A 27,560-nucleotide genomic window follows, 5' to 3' on the forward strand; every position below is an offset into this window, starting at 1 on the left:
ATAAAAGTTTAAGTTACTCTGTCCTTGGTCAACATGACTTTCTCTCTTACACTTGTACTACATTTCCAGACTTTTCCCCCCATCTATTATGAGGGCAGGGCTCACATCTGACCAGACTGTCTTGGCTGTGTCAGTAACTACCAAGAGATGTTTTGGCAGGTAGTTTTCTTGGGTTATGGCATGTTAAATTAAACTATTTTGAATTTAATGTATGTTATGTTGATGAGAACTGGATTGATTGTTTGAAGCACTGAGATTCATCTCTGTATGAACCACTTTATTTCCTGCTAGGACATCCTTTTGCTATTATGAAGATATAAACAATGTCTGCTTCTATTAAAAATAAATATATATGCAGGCAAAATATGTTTTTGAATTGAAGATATTATTTCTTATTAACCGACTGCATGAGACACATTAATGCTTGATTATTAACGCTAATAGAGAAATGTAGAGAGTATAGTTTATAAAAAAACAGAAGATGCATTTTGGAATACAATTTATTTTATTATATTATTACATGAAATGCTGAAGCCACATGGAAAATCTGATTCTGGAGAAGGTTCTCATTTCTTTTCTGTGACCCACTGTATATCATGTTTCAGAATACTCAAAATATACTTTTTGCTGGGTTCGAACTTTATTTGGAGCAAAGAAAGATAGTTGAAAGCTTTCACTTAAAGCTATTTGTTAAGGTGCTATTAAGAGTAAATAAAAGCAAAAAGAATTAACGTAGGACTTAAGTGAGCAAGAGAGGGACCTATTCATGTAATGTGGAAGTTATATCTCGGGATAATTGAAGATTGACTTTCTGGTAAAAGGCACAAAGAAGGATTAATTGGCTTATTCCAAACTGAGGCCACTTCTTTAGGAAGTATGCTTGAGGATATACTTGGCAATAAACTTAACAGCTAGCAAGGTCTCTTTACAGGTTGGCTTTATCAGAGATTCTGGAAGGAGAAAACCAAATTTGCCTTTATCTCGGAGTTCAAAGGCAAATGTGTGTTTGATGCCCAGGTTGTAAGCCCAGTCTAAAGAAGAACCTGATGTTGGGTCTGTAAAACACAAACAATAAATATTTAATTAGAAACAAATGCTAATGTTTTTCTTGAAATGGAAATTCACTGGTGTAAAATTAGCAGTAAAACATAATTATGTGTACAGTTAATTGCAGTAATTAATGGCAGTAGTGATCTACATAGTATAGAGTGTAGAGTACAACATAATCATGGTTTTGGGATCCACCACATATTTTAAATATGTGCTGCATTTTCAAAATTACATTTTGCTTGGGTCAGTACTCTAAATTGATTTTGTTTCCTGGGCACACGGTGTTGCAGATGGAGGTGGTCTGGGCAAGTGCAAGCAGCTGTGGAGACCAACTGAGGCGGGGCCTCTGGTCACTGAAAACTCGACAAAAAAATCATGCATACAGGCTAGGCAAAAGTACGTTCTTTCTAATAGTTCAGGTCTCTTTCTATTCACGTTGCTTGGTTAAACGATTTTTATAGTTAAAAGACCAAGAAAGCTTAAATAAGTTATTTTAAGGATGTATTTAGACCTTTAATCCAACTTTTCAATGTCAATTTTTATGAGATTTTACTAAGAATGTTATTTGAAAATCTAAACAGAATCTATAAATTATGTACATATAAGGTTTATACAAGTACATATATATATATATACTATAAATGCATTTATGTATATTCTGCTTTGCATAATAAGAAACCTACTTTCTTGTACATAGAATCATTTATGTTCTAGGACAGGTAATGAGTTTAACTAATATTAATGTTTTAGGTTTGAATGATGAAAATTCAAAGCTGTGATGCAGAAAGAGGGAAGAAATATTTTGGTAGAAGGAGGGTTGGCTTTTAAACTATTCAACAAACTGTAGAAATGATCCCTGAAAGTATAGTCTACAAATATTTATTAAAGCTTTAATATGCACAGTGCACTTTACTTGGCACTGTGGAGGGTGGCTGTGCAGGGTACAAAGATAAAGATGATATTGGTGTCTTTGGGAACTTACTGTTTAGGGGAGAGAATTCAAAGACACAAATCAATAGAGACAGGGTAGCATATGTAAGTACCATAAGAAAGGTACATTCTCTTATGAAGATTTAAAAAAAACATTATGTATGTCTGGTGAGGATGATGACATTTCATGCTCAATGCCTACTAAATACCACCTTCATGATGTAGAGCCTTGAAAGGTATTTTTCCAGATGGACATGGAAGAAGGGCATTCTGGTCAGTGAGCTACAAAGATGGAAAAGCATGGAGGCCTTTTTAGGGACCAGTGAGATCCAGCTAGACTGGAACAAATGGAGCAGTGACAGTTTGTGGGCAAAGCTCAGAAAACCTGATAAATCAGGACAGGTATTTTGTTTGGGAGGCAATAATAATTATTTTAGTGTTGCACTTAGGACAGTTAACCTGAACTGGAATGAGTAGAGACCAGTGAGGAGGTATTATGAGATGAAAGCCTGAACTTGTGTAGGGTCACCACACTGGGAATATCTTTGGGGGCTTTATGTCAGAAACGCTGGAATGGAAGAGTCACAAAATCTGATAAAAATGATTGAGATTTCAGTCTGGGTAGCTGAAAACAATCCACACATTATTAACAGAAATAGGAACTCAGAGAGGATAGTGATGGTGAAAAGAAGGGATAAAGGAGGGAAGACAAAAGGATGTTTAGCATCAGCCACATTTAGGAAGGAGCTTGTCAAAATGAATTTTGAAGGTATTGGCAGAAATATTATAGGTGAAATTGGCTTGCACACATTCAGGATCATTATATTTTCTTGGTGGATTGATCCTTTTATCTTTATTAATGTCCCTCTTTGTTTCTAGCAAATTTCTTTGGTCTGAAATTTACTTTATCTGATATTTAATATGACCACTTCTCCTTGATTAACATTCACATGGTATATCTCTTTCAGGCCTTTCCATTTCAACCCGTCTTATATTTATTTATTTATTATTATTATTTTTTTTAAGATTTTATTTATTTATTTGACAGAGAGAGACACAGTGAGAGAGGGAACACAAGCAGGGGGAGTGGGAGAGGGAGAAGCAGGCTCCCTGCAGAGCAGGGAGCCCGATGCGGGACTCGATCCCAGGACCCTGGGATCATGACCTGAGCTGAAGGCAGTCGCTTAACCAACTGAGCCACCCAGGCGCCCAACCCGTCTTATATTTAAAATGAGTTTATTGCAGACAGTGTATTATTCAGTTGTATTTTTTAAAATCCACTCTGCCAATCTGTCTTTATTTAATATCTTTAGGTAAATTATTGATATGACTTAAATCTGCCATCTTATTGTTTGATTTTTATTTGTTCCATCTGTTTTTCATTCTTCTATTTCTTTTATTTACTTTTTCTGGTTAAATGAATGTTTTAAGGATGCCATTTTGATGTATTGATTTATTTTTATTTTATTTTATTTTTAAAAATATTTTATTTATTTGACAGAGAGAGAGCACAAGCAGGGGGAGCTGCAGAGAGAGAGGGAGAAGCAGGCTCCCCACTGAGCAGGGAGCTGGACATGGGGCTTGATCCCAGGACCCTGGGATCATGACTTGAGCCAAAGGCAGATGCTTAACCAACTGAGCCACCCAGGTGCCCCAGTTTTGATGTATTTATAATAACATTTTTGAGTCTATCACTTTGTGGAGTTTTCTTAGTGGTTGCTCCAGATATTACAATATACATATATAATTTACCATCACCTGCTGATATCAGTGTTTTACCATGTCAAGTGACATATAGAAATCTTACTTGCATTTAGGTTCTTTTTATCTTCCTACTTTTTAAATATAATTGTCTTGAGTACTTCTGTACATGCATTGAAGATCACATCAAATGGAGTTATATTTTGTGACTCCACCATCTTGAAGAGATAGTTGTTCATTCACTCATTCATTCATTCATTCATTCATTATCTAATCCATTGTTCTTGCTTCCTTTCTACAGTTTTAAGGCTTCTCCTGTTATATTTCTTTCTTATTTGGAGAGCCTCCTTTAGCCATTTTTAAAGGGTAGATCTTTGGGTGATGAATTCTCTTAAAGTTTTCCATTGTCTGAGAAGGTCTTCATTTCCTCTTCACTTCTGAAGGATATTTTTGCTGAATATAGAATTTAGGGTTGGTAGTTCTTTTCTTTTAGCACTTGAAAAATATTCTCATTTCCTTTTGGTTTTCCATGGTTTCAATAAGAAATCTGTCCTTTGAATTGTTTTTCCCCTCTAGATTGTTTCTCTCTGGTTGCTTTCAAGAGTTTTTTCTTTGTCTTTAGTTTTCAGAATTTTAATTATGAGGTACTCGATGTGAATTTCTTTGAGTTTATCCTGTTTGGCATTCACTTAGCTCTTTGGTATGTGGGTGTATGTTTTTAGGAAATTTTATAAATTTCAGTCTTTATTTTTTCATATATTTTTTCCATTCTCACTCTCCTTCTCCTCTTCTGAGACTTTGATGATATGAATGTTGGATCTTTTGTTACTACACCTCAGGTCCGTGAAGCTTTGCTTATCTTTTTTTCAATTTGTTTTCTCTCTTCAGATTGACTGAATTCTTATTCTGTCTTTAAATTAATTGATTCTTCTGTCCATCATATTCATTCTGCTATTGAGCCCTTCCAGTGAGTTTTTAAGAATTCAAGTTATTGTATTTTCTAGTTCTGTGATTTCCATTTGGTTCCTTTTATATCTTGCATTTTTTTTGGTGAAATTTTCTGTGTTTTCATTTGTTTCAAGGCTATCTAATTACTTGTTTAAGCATTTTTTATGATGGTGACTTCAAAATTCTTATCAGATAATTCCAACATGTAAATCATCTCAGTGTTGGTATCTGTTGATTGTCTTTTCTCATTCATGCTGTGATTTTCCTCATTTTTGTTGTGACAAGTGATTTTTCCTTTTATCCTGGACATTTTGTCCGTTATGTTAAATTTTAAATCTTAACTGAAATCTACTTTAGCAGTCATTCATCCTGTTTAGATTTAGCATGCAGGCCCTGATCTTCTTTTGTGACTTATGGTTCCAGTGACAATATGGTTTTCAAAATCTTTGCATGGCTATTTTGGTCTGGTTGGTTCCCCTAGTGCGGCTGGTTTCCCATTGATTGCTGCAGGTAACTATTGCGTGGGTGGAAGGTGGTCCCCCTAGCTTGGCCACCTGGTGCCCCTAGGTGGCAAATGAGGGCTCTAGTCTGCAGGATAGAGAGTGCTTCCCTGATGAGGAAGAAGCAGTTCTCTCTGAAGAGAGAACTCTGTGTGGTATGTGTGTGGTGTACCTGTGTTTCTTGAAAATGTCTACTTTTAGAAGCAGTCAGCAGAGACAGAGTAGAAAAGAAGAAGGAGGTGGCAATCCAAGAGTTCATTGTTAAGGAAGGCAAAGGAATGGCAAGAAGAAGGGATATCAACAGGGTCCAGTGTTGTAGGGAGTTTGCGGAGCCTGTGAGCTGAGGTAAGTGTATTGGCTTTAGTGATCAAGAAGGCTGTCATTTTTAGTTAGAGTTGGGTTTAAGTTCATTAGAAAAAGGCACATAAAGTAAGAGTTTGGTAGCAATAGAGGTAGGGTAAGTAGGAATTACGTCTTATATGGTGATTTAGAGTGTACTAGGCATTTTAATAAACTTGGCCAATTTCTAGCTGTACTAGCTCCCCATTTGCAGTTAAGTAAACTATTGTGATTTAAAAGAGTTAAAGAGTGTGGCTATTTCACTTTGACAAATTTGCTTTATGTGAAATTTCTCATTAAGATTAATAGTGGTTGTTGAGAATATATACAATTTGTGGTTCTTCATAATTGTGTGATGTTATTGAGTGTAATACATTTTCTTTTTTTTTTTTAAAGATTTTATTTATTTATTTATTTGACAGAGAGAGAGACACAGCAAGAGAGGGAACACAAGCAGGGGGAGTGGGAGAGGGAGAAGTAGGTTTCCCGCTGAGCAAGGAGCCAGATGCGGGACTTGATCCCAGGACCCCGGGATCATGACCTGAGCTGAAGGCAGATGCTTAACCATCTGAGCCACCCAGGTGCCCCTACATTTTCTTTTTTGATACCACTTTTTGTATCTTCAAAACCTTAACTTTGCAAACAAAAACTATATAAGGCATAAAATAAATGCAACACTGAAAGCTTTTTACTTGTAAGAATACATGTTTATAGAACTTAATATTTTGAACATGATACTTAGCCTTCTATTTATCTACATCTAAACCTACTAAAATATGTGTATATATTTATAAAATATAACCACTTGCTAAATACCAGGTACCCTTTTAAGTGCTTCATGTATATTAACTCATTTCATAAATTCCTATCACGACCTTAGGATTTAAGCACCAATTGCTGTTTTACAGAAGAGGAAATTTAGGCCCAGAGGGATTGAACAGTTTGCTCAAAGACACTAGCTAGTACATGGTTGGGTCAGGAATCAAACCCAAGCTGCATGTCTTTAGAGTTTGTGTTATTAACCATTGTACTATACTACCTACTGTATGTCAATCTATAGTCCTCCCAGTAAAAAGTCTTCTTTGAGTTCTACAAGATAATTTTTTGTTGTTGACAACATTTTCTTAATATATTGTCATTAAAAAAAATTCTACACCTTTCAAGGCACATTAGGTGCAAGGAACTTACTGTAATACAATCAAAACAAGTCAAAATAAAACTGAACCAAACTGGGAATCCGGTTTCAGCCCACAGGAATCTACATAACATAATGCTGGTGGCTTAACATGTGTTTTTCAAAAAAAGCATTATTGACATGCATTAAACATAATGATCGGCACTTTTATGTCAATACTAAGTGAAAGTTTTATTTGAAGCAAGAGCTAAGCTAGAGGTGTGTGGGCATAAGTTGAAATATTTTCTCTGCATTTTTGTTGTGCCTTAATATAATCTCAGCTTGAATGTCTTAGTAGATAGAGATTGGGTGTTGTGAGCTACAAATGTGAGGTCTTGATTTTCTGTTTTTCAAAATGCAGAAGTGGTACAGAGTGTGGAAAAGAGTACCGGGTTGAGATACAGGAGCAGATCTAGCAATTTGGTGTGTGGGGAAGGCAACAAGAAAGGCACTTTGAAAGTAACTTCCCCCCCCCCTTCATTTTTCCCTTCCTGCTATCTTTTTTTTTTTTTTTTAACATATAATGTATTATTTGTTTCAGAGGGGGAAATTGGAGGGGGAGATGAACCATGAGAGACGATGGACTCTGAGGAACAAACTGAGGGTTCTAGAGGGGAGGGCGTGGGGGGATGGGTTAGCCTGGTGATGGGTATTAAAGAGGGCACGTACTGCATGGAGCACTGGGTGTTATACGCAAACAATGAATTATGGAACACTACATCAAAAACTAATGATGTAATGTATGGTGATTAACATAACATAATAAAAAAAATAAAGCAAAAAAAAGTAGCTTTTTAATTTATGATGTGACTCACAGAGGGATGATATTAATGATGCAAGCAATCTGTTCCTATCAATTCAGTGAAGTGTTCTTACTAACCAGATACTATATTCAGTTATTTCTAAGATGATAAGGATTGGATAGGTCATCAATATACAAATGTAAACATTTCACAATCTTTTACATCAGTTTCTGTGCCATCTAAATATTGCTGCTTTGTGACAAAGTAGTTGGTATACCATTTGATTCTGGTCTGGAACGCTGATCTTTGTTCCTGTTTTTCTCCAAATTGATAAAATCTTTCTGTATCTTATTTTTGTAGTCTATAAATGAGGGATTAAGCTTAGACCAGTGGTTCTCAAACCTAGTTTCATCTTTGAATTACTTTGGGTACTTTAAAAAAATGCAAGTGACTGACCCCCACCACAAACTAATGAAATCAGAATTTCTGTGGGTGGGGCTTAATCATCCACATATTTTAAAAGCTCAGATGATTCTGATGGGAAGTCAGGCTTGAGAACCATGAATTAGATCATCTCCTAGATTTCCTCCTGGTTTCAAATTTTATGATTTTTATTTATTTGCTATATTTGCTTCTTAGGTTCAAATTGCATACTTGTTTTTTCTGGAGGTCAGAGCTCTCTCCATAATTTGACTTTAAAAATGTTCCCTCAGCCTTTTCTTTGGTCTCCATCAAATCAAAGGGAGAAAACCACTAGCAAATGCTATAGATGCTTTCCCTGCGTCCTGGGACTTGTTAAGTGACAACCAGGGTGTTGGAATGACTAAACTTTAATTGTGGGGTGCCCTTACTTTCTGTTCTTACCAAGTCAGCAACACTTTGTTACCCCCTGCTTCTCATGAGTGTTTGATTCAATCAGATGTTTTATTAAAGCATTCACTCCTAAAAATTTTAAACATCTATCAAGCTGCTGCAGCCCTGTCTGGAAGAGGCAATTCTTTCTAAATCTGCATTTCTTTAAGAAAATCTTTTAATATAATTTAAAAAATGTAAGATACTGCTACAAAGTTGTACGGAATAGTAATTCCTCTTCACCCTATCCTCCCACTTTGAAAGTGATACATGGTGGCTTCCAGCCATGGTATTTTTGGCTATCTCTTTCTCCCAGTTAGAATGTAACTTCTTGAGAGCAGTTTAATTATGTCTTAATTCTTCTAACCTACCTCTCAAAACTCCAAAGTTCTGGGCTATGATGGAGGCATTCCATAAATTCTTGCTCATTAAATTGGCTGTGATACAATGCCAGGCATAGCTTTAGTGTGCTCATAATTTGAATATATATGTAAATATACATTGCATATATATGTGTGGAAAGTGTGAGAACAATAATCCTTTGATGTTCTAGTTGCCATTTGCAAAGTGTGTTCCTGTTTGGAACCCTTTGTTCTTTGCTGCCAAGAGTATCTAGCTTGTCTGGTCCTGCAATTTCTCAATATCCACTAAGTAGGCTGCCATTTTAAACTGCTGTTCTAGTCTGTCCTCTCGTTCTTTGCTCACTTTTGGTCCACTTACATAGTTGAGTATATCATCTTTTTAGAAAGCTCATTTTCATCCACTTTGTGTAATGAATCTCTAGCATGGCTATGTTGCAGCAAGAGATCTGTTTGGATACACGCAATTGATTGTGTCACTATACTTTCTCTTCAGCCTTTTAACAAAGATTGGTTGATAGGTGATTGCTGATGAATGTTCTCTGGGAATGGGACTTGTCTGGTTTTTTGGTCATTTTTCTAATTCCACCAAAGGAGCTTCCAATAAGTTGGCTCTGGAAGTTGTATGTGATGATTTTGGCATTTTTGAATTCCATAGCAATTAGCAATTATTGAGGGTATAGACTTTAGTTCCAAGTTAATACTTTTAGCTTGGGTTGAGGTAGTTTATAAGGTGTGGCCAGGTAGAATTATTGCAAGGAATCCGTGGATTCACACATACATATTTCTTTTTTTCAATCCACAAATTTAAAAAGCATAATGGAAATAAGTATATGTGTTTGGTGGTGGTGGGTTGTTCATCAGAAGTTTAAAGGTTAGGGGCGCCTGGGTGGCTTGGTCAGTTAAGTGTCTGCCTTTGGCTCAGGTCATGATCCTAGAGTCCTGGGATTGAGCCCCACATCAGGCTCCCTGCTCAGCAGGGAGTCTGCTTCTCCCCCTGTCCCTCACCCCACTCATGCTCTCTCTCTCTCACTCTCTATCTCAAATAAATAAATAAAATCTTTAAACAAATGTTTAAAAATATTGGATGTCATGGCTCTAGAGAGTGATGCAGGCTAGGTCAAGTCTAGTCTTGTGTTTTCAATCCATATTCACTGTTTTTGGATCAGTCAGGGTGCTATTTTAATTGAGCACGTTTATGGGAATTAATTCTGCTGTTGTTCCATGCCCTGCACTGGGCTATATATTTTGTGGTCTGAGAAGAGATCTGAAGTGTAATCCATGCTTTTGAGGAATTAAGTTGTGTTAGAAGTTAAAGTTTTGTAAGCAGTTCATTGGGAATTTTCCATTCTTCAATTCTAAGAATTGAAGCGATTTGGAGAAAAGGCAATTTTTAGTGAAGTATTTCTAAACTAACATCAGTGGGATCTTGCTATAAGGGAAAAAATGATTTCACTTCCCAAGGTCTGAATTAATGGTCTTTGGTGAAAAATCAAATGAATTTCTTTTCATTGCTTAAAAATAGAAAAACCTGGTTATTTTAGCTGCAGAAATCAAATGAGAAAGCATTATGTACAGTGGTCAAGATCATGGGTTTTGGTTTTGTTGAACTAAATCCCAGGTTAGCCAGTTACAAGTATAGCCTACCTCATAGGATGTTGTGAGATTGAGATTGTGAAATCAAGGGCCAAGCACAGTGCCTGACTTGTCAGAAATCTGTCAGTAATTAAAAAAATGCACAAAGAAAGTCTAAAAATAGTGAAGAGTAAGAAGTGGTATTTAGACACTAAAACAAAAGCAACAGAACTAGAACCTTTACATCCTCTTTCTTAATCTGCCACACACATTTTAGTTTAACACAATAGGAAGGGGCTGGTGAGAAGGACATGAAACTGGTTTTACATGACTTAAGTGACTGAAACTTTTGGCCTGCCCATTTTCCTACCAGGAGCTAGGGAAAACTGTCCAATTCAACACCACCACCACCACCAACAAAAACTGTTGAGTTTGCTCCAACTAATTCTTGTTAGTTCCCGTGAGGATAAATGTTGGTGGGGAACAGGAAGGTGGATGAATTAAACCAAAACTTCATCTTGATTCAACAATTTCTACTGACCTTGTAACCTTGTATAATTTGTTTCTAGAAAAATCTTATCCCCCAAAAGGGCAAAATGTATCCCCTAGATTCACATGTAATTCAGAATCTTCCATTAAAACTGAAGTTTAAGTTAGCAATTCTACATGTTCTAATCCTAATTTACAAATCCTGAAGTTTCTTTAATATTTATAAAAAGAATTAGGGAAAATAACACAGTAAATACTAGGAAAAACTTACAGATTGTTGATGCTATTGGGCCATAGATGTAGTGGGTTTCATATCGAGTTGCTAGAACATCAGTGCCGATCTTTGCAACTTTGGCCTGGAAAAAAAGGGAAATTAGAGTTGGAATGATATGAAACTGTGTAAATATTATTAATTTGTTGGGAATCAAAAAAAGGAAATTTTACTGGTTATTTGACAACTGAAGATCAAAATAAAATCAATGGTTAAATGAGAAATTTATTTTTGGTAAGATATATTGTCATTGTGAAGAATTCTAAATGTGAAATCAGTTATAAATAGTAATGCCATATCTCATTTTGGATTCTATTCTTTCTTTTCTCTCTCTTCTTTCTTCCTCCCTCATTTTTCTCCCCGCCCCACCCACTTCCCTGCTTTCTTCCTTTTGTCCGTCCTTCTAAAAAACATATTCTTTCTACTTCCTCTCATATACTTTTTGGCTGCAGATACTTGTCTCTTCCAAAATCAGTTTCTTCCATGTTCCTGCTTCCTTTGTTTTATGGGCGCCACATTGCCAAAAAACTTTTTCCACATTGGATTTTAGCATGCTGAGGGAAGAAATGTGGTTGACTCTTCTTTAAAATAGTTGTTAAATTAGAGTTTATCTTCCAGGGTGAATGCATTTCATGACCTTTAATACACATTAGTGTTTCATGCTATGAGAATGATTATTGGAATGAATTTTAATGGAATATAGTCACTAACATATTTGTTCCCTCGATGAAGATTTTTAGTTTGTACGTGTAATGTATATAACAAAAAGATAACTTTTTTCTTAATTAATTTAGTGGCTGTGTAAGAACTCTTTATCAGAATGGTTTGTTGTGTGTATTTGTATTTTTAATCCATAATACCATTTTCATAAGGGCAGACTGAAATTGCATTGCTGTAGCTTTTCATGAACTAATCAAACTCATGGGTTCAGAGTCTTAGCTATATTGGCTAAATAAATGACTATGGGCCACATATTGCTTGTATATTTTCTTTGTTGTATATATACAGGTTTTTTTTTTTTTAAAGATTTTATTTATTTATTTGACAGAGAGATAGGGAGAACAAGTAGGCAGAGGCCGAGCAGGGAGCCCCATGCGGGGCTCGATCCCAGGACCTGGGATCATGACCTGAGCCGAAGGCAGCTGCTTAACCAACTGAGCCACCCAGGCACCCCTACAGATGGTTTTAATGACTGGTTCACATCTCTGCTGCAACTGAAATTAAATGCTGTCATGCTGAATACAATGGATGGAAATCAAAATGACAATTGTGACTTCTTTTTAAAAAATTATTTTTAAAAATAAGAGGCAGTACTGGAACCATAGTTTTTACTGAATGTATTGTATTTATCAGCCCCTCATGGGATCTCGGACACTGAACTTTATCTGCTTTATTTCTTGTCTTTTACAACAATTAAAAATATCCCTTTTTAATGGATATTCACACTGCGGGTTCTTGTGATGCACTGGAACCCATATGCAGAGGTTTTTTTTGTTTGTTTTAATCCAACATGATCAAATTAGTTTTCATACAAAGGAAAAAGGATGCATAGTGGATCTTAGTTCTTGAAAGACAGTGTGTTCTCAGTGAGGAAGCTTCATAAACATTCATAATGTTCTTTCTTTGGATAGTAACAGAATTAATATTGCTTCCAAATTGATGAGGAGGATAAAAATACTGTGGATCTTCTTAAAAATGGTGTTTTAGGGACAGAAATCGATATCTTTGCTGTTCTATTAGACTTTTGCTGCATGTGGTTTTACAGGTGTGTCTATGGTAAATGTTGATATACCAATCTGTGTAGTAATGGAATTCTAGTCTGGATGGCCTAGATATTGTTTCCTACTGGCTTTATCTTAGAATCACATTGAAAGATTTTATCTTTTTATCACATGAAAAATTAATCTAGGAATTATGACTTTTAAGTCTAAGATAAACTTTAAGGTAAACTTTATTAGTTCTTTCCTTTGGTATTAAAATGTGAAATTCTTTCAACATTATGCAGCTGTTCATAAAGAACAGTTGTTCATGAAAGTCAATGGCACAGTCAGTGCATAACCGTAGGTTTTTTTCTACATACCAGGTTCTCATGGTTCCGTGGCAGTTTTGATGTATATCCATAGGGAAACAGTAGCATCTGGGAATAGGAGTGGAAGGTGATATAGGCCTTGATTGATTTCAGGTGGCTTCTAATGAAGTCAGTGACAGCCTTGGTCTCTTTCTCGGACTCTGGTTCTGGGCCCTGATAGGTATCTGCACATGGATTCTTGGTGTTTGGAAAAGCTGCAGTGGACATGGATGGATGAGATCATAGTCTGCTCCGCATCAGAAAAGCTCCTGCCTCTTCTGACATGGACTCACAAAATGTTTTAAACATTTTCATCTCCCAGGTTTACAGTGCTGCCTCAGTGTTTCTGGTGTCAAAGTCATTGCAGACCAACTTTGTACACACAACTCAGAATGTGACAGACCCAGCCCACTAGAATATTCTTAGCTTTGTTTATTTTGCCTCTGTTTCCCAGGATTACAGGAATAATACACCAGAAGCAGCCCAGGGCCTGGAGCCAGATAGACCCCAGTTCTAGATCAGCTCCACTCCAACTTGTTGGGGACTGGTGTGAATTACCCTTTTTGAGTTTGAGTTTCTTCAACCCATTTCATCAGGCAGCTCTCACTTAGGGGTAGCTGATATTATCATAATTACTATGGTAGAATAAAATTAAAAGCTGAGGTGGTATTTTCAACCAAGTTAAGTAAAGAAAAAATTTATGAATTGGGATAGTGGTAATTTCTCCTTGAATGTATGTAATGATGAAGTCAAATTTGTGTAGCAACTACAGTGTCATCTGATGTAGCAGGCCTCTGCTTGTCATTGCATTTCCATTAAACCTTTTCACTTTCTTTGCCCCAGCTGTTTCTTTTCACTAAACATCTGAGGAACTATCTGTATGCTGGTTTTAACCACTGGTACTTCTCAGCTTTTATCAGACCAGGAAGAGGAGGGACCTGAGACCTCTCTTCAGATTATCTGAATTTTTGTACATCTGGATTATGCCTGAGTTTTAGCAAGCTAGATATATTAAGTAAGAGATGGTTTGATAAACAACCCCACTTCCTCTCATATAACAAAACATTCATAATATTTCTAAGTAGGGATGATTATCTTTTATTTTTTAGATTAGAAAATTAACACTCAGGAGATACGTATTTTTACTGAAATAAGTCAGTGGTTTAATCTGAACACTCTTTTATAGCTATTTTCCTTGAGATCAAGTGTACTACTCACAGTTCCACGAGACATTAAAATTCCTGTTGAGGTCAGTGCCGATGCATTTGGAGTTTTGGTTCTTGGAACGATTTTTTCTCCACATGCGGTTCTGCAGGATTGAATGATGGAAGTGTTTACACCAGATCAGTTTGCATTTTTCAATTTGATCATTTCAGACCCTCTCTGCAGTGTCTACAGCTTTATTTGAAATCTACCTAGTTAACCTGAGGCTCCTTTTTATAAAGAAAAATATATTATTTTCCTAGAACTTGTAATATTTTCAGAAACATTGTTTTTTACATTAATATTCTAAGGCCTTGATAAAATAATTTAGTTAGCTTTAAAAACTGTTGATTAGTTCTCGGTACTGGAAAATGATCAATAATGTTCTGAAATTACCTATAATTTAAATTATAACTTCATTACATCCTTCACCATTTATAGATTTCAGATATAAAACAGGACAAATTGTGACTGTTGGAGCATAATTTTCAGAAAAGAACTGAATGTGATAGTAACTGTCTGAAAGTTCAGTATTAATCTTATTTAGCAACAATGGGTCAGTAATGCATCCAGTTAAAGGACAGATAGACAGGTAACTGTCACTCTTTTATTTATTTATTTTTTGATACATTTATTCCACATCAAATTCTATTACAGATAGATTGGAATATAGTGCCTTTTGCTTTGACATCAGTGTTCAGAATGTCTTTAATTGACTTTTATTTTTAGGTAGAATGTGTTTTTGCCATACTATATAACATACATTTCTTTTATAATTATTGCTCTATTTCATTTTTTTCATTACTAGCTTCAGCAGCAGAAATTTCATATTATTTCAAGGACACCTGCGCAACCAGGAAATCATGCTTGCCTTAGTTTGAAATTGAGATTCTTAAAATTACATTTTTCTGAATTAGAATTAACTGGTTACTCAAACCTTAAACTTAATGCATAACAATCAATGTGCATTAAAGTCAGTAAATACTGTATTGTCCAAATGCAAACAAGAGACTATGGTCTCTTACCCGTGTCCATGACCAAATATATCCATCAACATTGAATACAGGAAGAACATAAAAATTCATTCGGTCCAGGAGTTTGGTCATAATTTTATTTTTTCCATAAGTTTTGGCTGCCTGTAGGAGTAGGAAAAAATTAAGCTATTGGTGTAAAGTTCATCACCATGTGGCAAGCTGTGGCTATAATGGTAATAACTACCATTCCTTTGGTCATTTGCCCAAGATCACATGATTTCAAAGTATTTCCCCTAAATAGCATAAAAATAAGTGACCCATATAAAAGTCACTTTTTCAGACTAGTGAAATTTATTGAACTGACCATTCTTTAAAGGATCATTTAATTGTCAAGACTGTAGCATTCCACATATAGCATGCAAGATATGTTTTATAGGAAGAATGGAGGCCAAGTGAAAAATTAGCTGTACACGTTGCTTTAAATGGATTCGTTCCCTCACATCCTTTAGGTAAATATAGATAGGAATATGTAAATATTGGAGAGGATTCATAAATTAATTATAAATAAGATTAAAGAAAAATGCTCTATTATTAAAAAACTCAAGCATTAGATTGACCAATCAACTCCTTTTCTCCCATCAGATTGAATTTTCTGTAATTATCTATACTTCCTATGGCTACCTAAAATCTCTCTCATTCTTGGAAAATCTCTTCCAGGTACATCTGTTCCAGAGCCAAGGGATTTCTTGTAGTCCTGTCACATGTATTCCTTTATAGGTTGAGTAAGGGGAGGTCTTGGCCCTCAGCTGGAAGAGCTAAAACAATTGCAGGGATAAATCAGTTCTACTGGCAGATTCATTCCTAGTTAAAGCATCCATGCCCAGAAAGGCATTGTCATGCATATTACATCAGCATGTTGTATGCAAAAGCTGGCAGAAAAGAGAAAGTTAAAAGATGGTAGGAGTCAGAATAGGATAGAATGAGAGGAACAACAACTCATAAGCTGGATTTACCTTTAAAAAAACTGAGTTATTTTTCCCTTGGAAAAGAAATGAAGTATGAAAATCCAAGTGCATCATTGGCCAATTAGAGATCTAAACAGGAACTCAAGGTCTGTGCTTTGGGCTCACTGAAGAAAGGCCAAGATTATAGGTTGTAATATGAAGATAGTTTCAGATTGTCCATACTTCACTATAGGAGAAATGACATCATAGCCCCAAAAAATTATTTTAGTTTTATAAACTGTCAGCTGGAATTCAAGAAGTTTGAAGGAAGGTGTCAATTTTATAAAAACCCCAATGATGAGTAAAATCCAGAGCATTTATTTCCTGACAGCACCAAATGTGGGCCCTTCTAGTTAAGTGGAACTGCACTCATTTGGAAAGGGGTGTTGCCACTCAGTTAAGTGCTGGAGATTTGACAATCAAAGGAGAATTGTATGAGTGTTCCGATTCACTTACCTGATAGACAAACCACTGGCAGAATGCTGGGGAGATCCATTCTCGTGCATGAATGCCACAATCCATAAAAATAGCCTTTCTTCTTTCATCCCTTTTCCCAATCTATTTAAAAATAAACTTGAGATATTATTTTGCATGAGCTCACACGTTGATCCTTTGTTGTCCAATAACTCATTCCTATGCTCAAAGCAATTCTTACCCTGTCTTCTGTTGAATAACTGCATATGCACATATTGTTCTCAGGGAGGACCATGGTACATATCCTTAAATGTCTATACATAATTCATAATCTATTACATAGTCTATTTTTAAAAAAAATTTTCCTAGTGTCAGAGTTGCTTTTAGGGTTTTTTAAAAAAATCACAATATATTGTTTTTCTTATTTTATTGTTAACATCCTTTGGTCTGAGAAATAGATTATATGCTGTTTCTGTTTCTGCCATTTCCTTCTGTTTTTCTGGCTTCATAAATGGGATGTTTAGCTTCAGGTGGAAAAGATTTTGTAGTTGTGTTTGCAGTGGGGAGGAGGAACAGTGGCTGGATATTTGAAGGGCTGTCATTTTGAAGAGAATTTAGATTTGTTTTGGGTAGTTGGAGAGAATGAATGGATGGGAATTCAGGGTAAGGAAGGACTTCCCAGTTATTAAGGGCATGCTTTAGGGAACAATGTATTTGGATGTAGAAAAATCCAGCAGCAGCTGAACGGTAATTGTCAGGTCCATTATAGAAGGGAATTCCCCATCAACATAGGGTTGAAATGCTTCATGTACTGTTCCAGGATCCTATGATTCTGTGATACTTAAACTTCTCTTTTCTTCATGACATTTAGTCACCAGCTTCCCTGAATTTTAATGGGTGGAAAACTGTTTTATACACCAGGGACTTCATAAACTCTTCAAATAAAGATATGGGATAAGATATTTGTCTGAGTTTGTCCATTGTGTCCCACAAATGGTTAGTTCAGGGACTTTCTTGGTTCCACCTAAAACCACCTGTCACTTCTATTTTTGAATGGACATTTGGAGCTTATATGTTCTTCAAAAAAATTATAAGATTTTTATTGTCTCAAAATTCACTAGTTGTGTCACAAAGTAACTTTTAAATTCATATTTTTCTAAAATAATAACAATTAGTAGTTCTTGAATTATTATTACCTTGAGAACATATAGTGGATTATCTTCAATAGTGGTTCCAATTTTAATACGAGAGACCATTTTGGGATGCTTATGCACCATTTTTTCAGTCCAAGCAACAATCTTAAGAACAAAACCAATTTTGAGGAATTAGAATAAAAGAAACTAAATGAGAACAAATGTTAAGGGTTATAGTTTTTTTTTTGAAGTACAGGCACTTCATACTGTACCTTGTCCCAGTTGTTGTATTTTGCATAGCTGTGCCTGCCTGGGATATCTTCTTTAACATCAAACTGTTTCTCAATCTCTTCTTGTAGATCATGAATCAAGATTCTATTTGACAGGGGAATGATAAAATACACATTTACTGGAGGAAGAAACCCCTCAGTTATCTTTCATTTACAGAAATTTTCTTTTCTTCTCTATCTTAGATCAAGTTTGCCCTGTATCATCGTTATTCTCCAACCATCTCTTTTAGAAATGTCATGTGTCTGGCTTCAAATCTTCCCATTTATCTAGAGCTGTGCTGTTCAGTATGGTAGTCCAGCCACACATGGCTATAGAGCATTTAAAATAGGGGCTGTCCAAAAAAGAGGTTGCTGTTATGTCAAGTATACGCTACATTATGAAGACTTTGTATAAAAAATTATGTAGAACATCTCACTAATGAGTTTTATATTAACTACATGTTGAAATAATATTTTGAAGTCATAATATTGGGTTAAATAAAATATATTGCTAAAATTAATTTGCCTGTTGCTTTTTAACTTTTTTAATGTGGCTACTAGAATCTTTAAAATTTCACATGGGGCTTGCATTATACTACTGTTGGTCAGCATTGATCTATAGTCATTCTCTAACTTTCTTCAGACACACACACATTCACATACACACAACACGGGCAATAGTGGATATTCTTACGCACAAATTTACTGACCATCCCATATCACTTCATACTTTGAGAGCTGGGAGAAACTTGAATAACAGTAATAGTAGGCACTTACTTAATACTCACCATGTCCCAGTCATTGATCTAAACCACCTTATGTACATTAACTCATTTAATCTTCACATGAAATTATTATCCTCATTTTATAGATGAGAAAACTGAGACACAAAGTGTTTAAATAACTTGTTTGTAGTTACAGAGCTAGAAAATGCTTAGGCTGATTTGGAGAGGGTGAAATAAGAGGCAGGAAGAATTGTTAGGAGGCTAATTGGGGACCCAGAGCTCTTATGCCTCTACCCTCTTCTCTATTTTCATCTCTATTCCTGAGTTACCGCATCTCATCTCATTGAATTCCATGGCTCTAATGGTTGCCCACATTTGTATTTCCAGTTCTGTACTCTCCCCTGAACCTCCCACGGCCCTAGTTCTTCCCCTACTTCTCCCATGGCTTGTTCATCCAGCCGCCTACCTGACATTTTCACTTGAACATCCATTTGTTTCATATGGGCCAGGTCCTGCTTTACATACCTTATTTTATTTTTATCTTGTTAATATTATCACCATTTTACAGATGGGGACATTGTTGCTTAGAAAGCTTAAATGCCCATAATTAGTGTGTGTTGGGGTTGGGAGTTTGAATGCAACCTTGCTTGACTTTAAGATTTATGTTTCGGAAATGCCATTGTCATCTTATATGTACTCAAATATTTTTGTATATTCTGTCTGTTTGGGGATTTTCTGTTGTGCTCCACTGATCTGTTTTCCTACTCTTGTGTAAGAAGCAAACCATATTTAATTATAGTTTTAATATTTAATGTACTGTCTCCTTATTCTTGCTTCCAAATTTTTGAGTAATTTTACCTGTTCTTAATAAATGTTTGGTCAGAATCATTTTTAGAAATTATGAGAATTATTAGAAAAATATAGGCTTTTCATTAGAATTGTACTAAATTAGGAATAAATTTGAGAAGAACCTTATTAATAATGGACCATAATAAAGCTTTTTGATTCTTCAGTAAAATTTTGTATATTTTGTTTATTCATATATTTTTATTAGTATTGTGAGTGGCTTTTTTTCTCCCTGGGCATTTGAACTGGTTATTCATATATTTAAAAAACTTATTGCTTTGGTTACACTTATCTATTAGCCATCTTATTAGTTAAAAAATGATCTTTTCACATCTAAGAATTTTTTAGTTATGCCTTTAGGGTTTTTTTTGGGGGGGGTTTTAGGGTAGTTATTTCTTCTGTAAAAAATTATACTTTCTACTTTTTTTCCAATAACTATTTTTTTCCCCTTGCTTTATTGCATTGGTTAAACTCTCTGAACAATGGAAAATAATAGTGTTGAAAGAGGGCATTCTATTTTTTTTCTGCTTTTAATAAGAAAACCTGTCTTTCACCACTACATATAATGTTGATTGTCATTTGAGATTAATATGGTGGTATCTATCGATATGATCAAATTATTATTGTCCATTGGTGTCTAGTTGCATTGAATTTTATTTATAGATTCCTTAATATGTTAAATATAATGTTGCAGCCATCGGAGATTAACAAACACCCTCACAAAAAGCTTCATTCATCATAAGGAATACATTGGACATAGGTAAAATGACTTGTAAAAAAGCAAGCATGCTATCAGTAGGTGGTAGCTAACAGCAAAAAAAAGGAAAATAAACTACATCGACAGAAGGATTTAGCAAACACAGGGGTCATGTGACCCAGCATATTTTAATAATGTGAATAGCCCTTAAGGATATCCTTCTTTTATAGCACAGTGTGAAAATTCGTGTTGGTCATAGTAATTCCTCAACCAAATTAAACTATAGTATTCACTATACTTTATTTTTCAGGATAGAGATCAATGGCTTATAATAGAAATATTTCAGTGAAATATTTAAAATCAAGAATTGTTTGAAGTTGTATTTGAATAGTTTCCTTATTTGGATTATCATAGTTCCAACTGACTTCTTATAAAAAAAGGCATTACTATCATTGATGAAATGCATATGAATTTTCCTTCTGTTAGCAGTAAGTCCTATGTAGGAAGATGCTGTCTATTTTTTATCATGCATTCTAATCATTTAGGACAGTATCATGTACTCTTTCACCTCCATGAACCCAATCATAAAAGGAAGTAGTGACCTGGTGGGAAGAGACTCTGTGGCCATTCTTGGATTCCAGCCCCATTTTGTCTTAATACTTTATGTGATCTTGGATGGATTAACTGTCTCTCTGAGCCTCAGTTTACTCACTTTTACAGTGGAACCAAACATGTCAGCCAGGATTTTGGTGAGGATGAAATGAATTGAAATGTGGGAAGTGATTGGCAAGCCATAGGTACCCAGTGAAGCTCAGTATGACAGTGAAGTTGAGTCACAAAATTGACAACCACTTCACAGACTTAACATGTCTTTAACCCAGGCTGGGGAGGTATGTAGTTGTTTGATTCTGATATCTTCAATTTCTTACGATAATGAACTGTGACACTGTAGCACCCACTCTACTTGTCGGTTTTTTCTTGCTGATTGACTGACTGATCTGAGTTTGGAGACAGAAGATAAATGAGGTATACTTCTAATTAGAGTTTATTTAGCACATGACACCAAGCACTACTCATGAATATTGATTCCCATTAACATTACTGACAAACACATTATTATGCACATTATATCTAATTCACTGTATGCTTGGCTTTTTGATTTATAATGAATCTGTGATTTCTCAGAAGAAAAGTTATGACACCAGATTTGGAATCAGGTGTGGGCATATTGCACTAAAACTCACGAAGCCTGAGAGGATTAGAAATTATATTTAGGGTGGTCACTATAGACATAATGAATTGCTTTAATTAATTGTTTTAAGTTCTAAAGAGGGTATGAAGCTTTTGCTCTACGTGCATTTATAGAAGAACCAAGCAAAAAAGAAATTTTATGGTCCCGGAGGTTGATTTGTAAAATAAGGCAGTATTAATTAGTCACAGGAAGCTTGTATCTAAGAATATTTTTAGACTTACACATATCAATTTAGCTCTTGTGATAATAGCAGCAAAAGAAAATTGTGTGAGCTAAAATACGACCTTTCCATAAAGCAGCTGCATGAGGACATCAGAATGGTGCCAGATTGTTGCTGATAGGGACTAGAAATTAAGCCTAAGGCTGGAAATTAAGAACTAGGGCCAGATGTTTTTTTTTTTTTTTAAAGATTTTATTTATTTATTTGGCAGAGAGAGAGGCAGCGAGAGAGGGAACACAAGCAAGGGGAGTGTGAGAGGGAGAAGCAGGCTTCCTGCGGAGCAGGGAGCCCGACGTGGGGCTCGATCCCAGTACCCCGGGATCACGACCTGAGCCGAAGGCAGACGCTTAACGACTGAGCCACCCAGGCGCCCCTAGGGCCAGATGTTATTTTCATGAGCCCTTCCACTAACCAGCAGCCAGGCTTAAGCAGATGAAACCAAATTACTTTCTTCCAAATATTATTTTAGCGCTCCAAGATATGCTTAATTTGTTAAAGAAATTCCTAAATGTAGATGAAAGGATAAATAATTATCATTGAAGATTTAATGATATAAATGGCTAATGTTTATTGAACCTTTCTTATGTACCAGGCATTCAGCTCAGCATGGTATTTACATTTTATCACTTAATCTTCACATCATCACTATTAATTGGGTACCGTTATCACCCCCAAAGGTTAGGTAGAGGTTGCCAAAGTTGACACAACTGTAAAAATGCAGAAGGTGGGATTTGAACCTAGAGGTGTCTGACTTCAGTTTTCCAGCTGTGAGCCATTATACAACAGTGCTTCCAGTGACAAGGAGTGAAATCCATGGGTATTGCCCTCAGACCCGTGGTCTTCTTAGTCTACTGAGTATTGTGCAAAGTTCGCCCAGTTGACCAGCTCTCCTAGAAGGCTGTGTCCCAAGGTCAGGAAGTAGATAAGAAGTTCAGAGAAGAGACAAGATGAATCCTTTTCTGACAATTTCAGGGCTCCCTCCATCTGTTGGTTTTAAAGAGTAACAAATGGAGAATGGAGGCCAATGTATGTGACTGCCATAGGCTCTGGGGTGTGTGTGTGTGTGTGTGAGAGAGAGAGAGAGAGAGAGAGAGAGATGGGGAAGCATATCCCAGGGATGTAGAGTCATTGTTATGGTGTCTTATAAACTAGAGGTCTGGATTGCCTCCCCTCTTCTATGCCCACATTCCAGCAGGATAGGGGCTACTCAAAAAGCATGATTTCAAGTTTCCACAAGATCCCATTTGTCTCCAGTAACTCCCTAATTGGGTTACTGTGTATGCAACTTGGCATTTACTGACATGGATTTCCCAACATTTGAGGCACACCTCTGTGTTGGATAATAAACTTTAAGGCACTAATTTATTCACTAAGAGGGGAAGGGAGCATCTAGTGATAGCCCCTAGTTATCCTCTGTTGTAGAGTGTGTATGTGTTCATATGTGTGTGTGCACTCATGTAAACACACGTATAAGTGGTCTTTCCCTCACTTGCATTAGTAGAAGTAAAGGAACCAGGCAAAGGGCGATTTTATGGTCCCAGTCAATCTTCATGAAACCTCTATGAAACACCCTTTAGAGATGAAGAAAATGAGGTGAAGAGAAGTTAAGTAAATTGTCAATGTTTAAATACCTAACATGTAGTTTAAACGGGACTGGACCCAGACAGCCTCACTGAGAATCCACATTCTTATTTACCACACTTGTCTGCTTTCCACCATGACCAACATCTCTTTGCAGTTTGTAGCAGGTTATCAGCATACCTGTTTTACTCTTGGGCAAGTAATATATAAAAATGTAGAGCAAAAGGAAAAATGAATGGGACAAGACATTAGAATGATTTATTTGATTGGAATACTTATTTGATAGGACTGAGTGTACACTTGGAATATGAATTTGTGTCTGATCACTCTTAGGTAATTAGACATTAATATGAAGTGTCGAGGAGTTGGTTTGGTATAGATTGGTCAGTTTGATATAGATTTCTTTTGTACTTCCCATATAATCTTATGTGCATCTTACTAAGATTTCACTTAATTGTATCATTTGTTTTGCTTTATTAGTGTTATACCATATATATTAGTAGTTGTTTTCTGAATTACCTTTCATTAATAATTCTTTATTTTCTGATTTTAACTTTTGATCAAAGAAAAGATAATCTAAAATGTATCTGAAATACAAATATCTAAAATGTAAAAAATTTAGTAAAAACACTAGGGTTTTTAACTACTGAATCTAAATATGGTGTCTGCTCCTATAGACTCAGTCCAATAGGTGTGCTTTTCTTTCTTTCTTTCTTCCTTCCTTCCTTTCTTTCTTTTTCTTCTTTCTTTCTTTCTTTCTTCTTCCGATTTTATTTATTTATTTGACAAGGAGAGCGAGTGAGCACAAGCAGGGGGAGCAGCAGGCAGAGGGATAGGGAGAAACAGCCTCCCCAGAGAGCAGGGGGAGCCCGATGCGGAGCTCAATGTCAGGACCCCGGGATCATGACCAGAGTGAAGGCAGTCACCTAACCAACTGAGCCACCCAGGCATCCCTTGGGTGTGCTTTTCTTTAGACATTTATTCATCAGTCTGTTTAGGTTTGTTGGTATGTAGGTGTTATTTGTTTTTCAGACTTGGTCTTTTATGATTTTGTAAAAGAGTAAATAAAAATGCAGCAAACATGCTACTTTAAAATCAAATCTTAGTAATTTAATTTTCTAAAAATTAAAAAAAAGTCACACACAGATACTTTAAACTAAATAGTGGTTTATATGTACTGTCTAATGAAGGGTGTCTAAGTAAATCAATGTGTCAAACCAGCCTCTTAATGTGGTTTTGTTCAGACTGGTGCCTGGGTCCACCAGATGTTTCTGTTCTTAGAACACTCTTCTACTACTGACTGACACCAAGTAACACATATAATTAATATGCAAATAAAATTATCTATATAATTAGTACTTGGAGACAAGATTTAAATAGTCCTTGTCTGCACAGATCACTTTACATATTTATATTTCTGAGGAAGGTAACTATCTAATTATGTGGCTTTCCCACAACGTGGCTAATTTGGACCAATTTCTAGAAATCATGTCCTAATTAGATAAAACTAATTTTTATTTGTATTTTAACACTTTGGTTCTTGATGTAGGTAACAAGGAAGTATTTTGGCATAAGACAAAGTGAAAAACACACTGTATTTGTGAAGTTCTGGATTTACACCTCTGTTTGAGTCAGAATTGTTTCAGCCTAAGAGAGACCTAGAGGTCCAAAGAGGAGAGAGAGGTGCCACCTGCCTAGATATCTTCTGTCACAGTGATTAATTCCATTGTCCACACTCATGTCAAGCAACTAGCTTTTTGTCTACATTACCAGGATATTAAGGAAAACTTAATACTTTATTTTTCTGTTGCTGTTCAGATCAAATTAAACAAAATTGACCAGCTAAAATTTATTTTAGCTTGGGCTGGATACTTTGTAAGAATTAGTTGATCACAGGAATTTGGGTCAGGTCTATACTAATGACGTAAAATAAAGAGTATAATACTTGAGGCACACATTTAAGAAGACTGGCTGTGAAGAGAATCAAGAGACACAGGCACCAGAGGATATATAGGGGGAGGAGTGAGTTCTTTTAGATGAAAGAATCAAGACCATCTGAACCTTAGTGTAAGTAGAGAATCTCTAATGCACTCTAGTTTCTGAGATCTTGGAGGTCCATTTATAAAGTGTCTTTCTAATTTTAATAATACAATTTGTAAGAACATAGAAAAGCACATATTGATATATTAATTAGAAATGGTTAAATCTTGATAGAAATTAATTTTGAATATGTGCTCCTCAGTTATTAATTTCTACATTTGTTTCACAACCCTCTCGAAATGACAGCAAAAACAAAGACAATCATTAACAACAATCACAAGTAATAGCCTGCTACTTTTTAAGCCATTAAGTCACGAATAAGAATTTTTTTACTTCTCTTATATTTGTCTTTCCTTAATTTCAATAGAGTTTATATTTATAAAGGATATTGTAGCAATAAGAACACAATCAAGTCGTGATAAGCAGCAGTAAATCCTGCTCTGCAATATGACATGATATGCTTCAGGCAGAATACGAAGGCTTTTTTAGTTGTAGCTCTATGTTGGGTAGCAGAGGCATGAAATAGCAAGTCAGAAAGAAAGAACTAGTGCTTAGCAGTGTTTTGAATGGTGAAGGTCTCAGTAAAGGGTATTGCTGGAATGACAAGGGCTGGTAGAGTTAAAACAGGACCCCTCAGTACATCAAACACATTTTGTTTTCTATGTTATGTGTGGATTTGTGATATTCATCACTGGGCTCCCTTGTTCACTGCCCCAGGGCCCAGACTGTGCATGGCCCATGGTTGGTGCTCAGTGAGTTCTAATTTTCCCTTATTTCTCTGTGGGACCACAATGACTCATTTCTCCATCTTTGGCCATTTGAGAATTCTCTCCTGTTGGATTTAAGTCTTACTCTATTGCATTGCTTTTGCTTTCTCTGAGGAAGAATTTCTTTCATAAAGAATTATTTATTATATATCTTATATTCCCACATCTCTGACTCAAGATGAGCACAGTTATTTGGGTCTCCTTTTATGCAGCAGGAGAATTCAAATTCTCAAGAATTTGGTGCTAGTAGCCACCAGTAGTTCTTGAGCTCTGTGGTGATTATCTGTCAGAGGTGATGAGTGTGGCTAAATTATCCATGCCTGCACAAGTGCACAATGTCCTTCCTAGGAGCTGATTTTTGGAGAGGGCAGCATGGGTGATTGCCCTTCTTGCAGATCAGAACAAAAAGAGATGGAGTTGAGTAGCTCAGTTTGATCTCATCACCCCTGTAAGCAGGCCTCAATAGCCTATTCGAAAGTAACTGTAAATGTTTATCTCATAGAGCTTTCATTTTTTTGGCCCAATTAAAGAATAGTACTTCCCTCTCAATTTCAAGATACTCCAAACTTTGAGTGTCTAACACATTTGAATATTTCATAGGACTTACTCATAGTGCATTTTATTTTGATCCAAGGTAGACTGGATGAACTGGGATTCCTTTTCACTAACTCGGAAATCTATCGTCATATTAACAGCTACGTGGTGGATGGCATCTGGATACCAGAAGTCAAGCTGCGGAGATGAGTTCAATGTTAGTCACAGTTATTTGTTCACCCAACACATATTTCTTAAGAAACACATGTGTCATATACTACAAAAGGAATTTGGGGTTCAGTGTAGTTAAGGTATGGACCCTTCTCTCAATAAGCTTATGAGAGTGTGCAAATATACTGTTGAATATTAGGGAGTGGGAGAGATCATTTGTACTGATCACTCTTTCAGGACATAGATAGTATCTAGAAATGCAAAAAAAAAAGTAGTTTTTAGTTAATCTGTTTGCTTCTACCATCTTGGGGTTGATTGGGGCTGTTTCACAATTCATTTAGCCATAGACTCTGTCTCTAATTGGGAATATAGATTACAAATATGGTTCCCCTCACCCTGCCCCTGAGTCAGGCCTCAAAACCAGTTTCCCCTGTAAATTCCTGGAATTCCTGGAAGGTTTGTGTCCAACAGAAGGCATAATAATCTCCAGCCCTATATTTTTCTAGTAGTATGTCCTTGGGCGATACTAAAACTCCTTGAGTTTTAGTCCTTTTCCCTAAGGTATAGGGTTAAGAGGACTCCATTTGGAGTGTTGTATAGAATGTGAAATGGATATGAACTCTGGGACCTGCAGGCATTTAAAGCTGCTGATTCCCTTCTCTTTTTCTTCCTCTAGCTGAGAATTTCAGAAATTTGGTGAATGGGTCTAGAAGGATAGCATTCAGGTTAAA

The 27,560-nt window shown here is 35.9% G+C and overlaps 1 protein-coding gene across 1 annotated transcript in view; it reads right to left on the minus strand.

Moving 5' to 3' along the window:
- Nucleotides 1-504: 504 nt before the first annotated feature.
- Nucleotides 505-27,560, minus strand: part of CPA3 (carboxypeptidase A3) — a 29,365-nt gene continuing 2,309 nt past the window's right edge. The window contains exons 3-11 of the mRNA XM_006728278.3: nucleotides 26,732-26,856; nucleotides 18,000-18,102; nucleotides 17,791-17,892; nucleotides 16,637-16,738; nucleotides 15,228-15,338; nucleotides 14,218-14,308; nucleotides 13,012-13,214; nucleotides 10,932-11,016; nucleotides 505-1,055 (exon numbers count right to left, since the gene is read on the minus strand). Of these exons, the coding sequence (XP_006728341.1) occupies nucleotides 868-1,055; nucleotides 10,932-11,016; nucleotides 13,012-13,214; nucleotides 14,218-14,308; nucleotides 15,228-15,338; nucleotides 16,637-16,738; nucleotides 17,791-17,892; nucleotides 18,000-18,102; nucleotides 26,732-26,856 (1,110 nt within the window). The 3' untranslated portion in view covers nucleotides 505-867. The remainder of the gene's footprint in view (nucleotides 1,056-10,931; nucleotides 11,017-13,011; nucleotides 13,215-14,217; nucleotides 14,309-15,227; nucleotides 15,339-16,636; nucleotides 16,739-17,790; nucleotides 17,893-17,999; nucleotides 18,103-26,731; nucleotides 26,857-27,560) is intronic.

This window comes from Leptonychotes weddellii, chromosome 1 (assembly GCF_054177405.1).
Source record: "Leptonychotes weddellii isolate Sample4059 chromosome 1, ASM5417740v2, whole genome shotgun sequence".
Classification (NCBI taxonomy): Eukaryota; Metazoa; Chordata; class Mammalia; order Carnivora; family Phocidae; genus Leptonychotes; species Leptonychotes weddellii.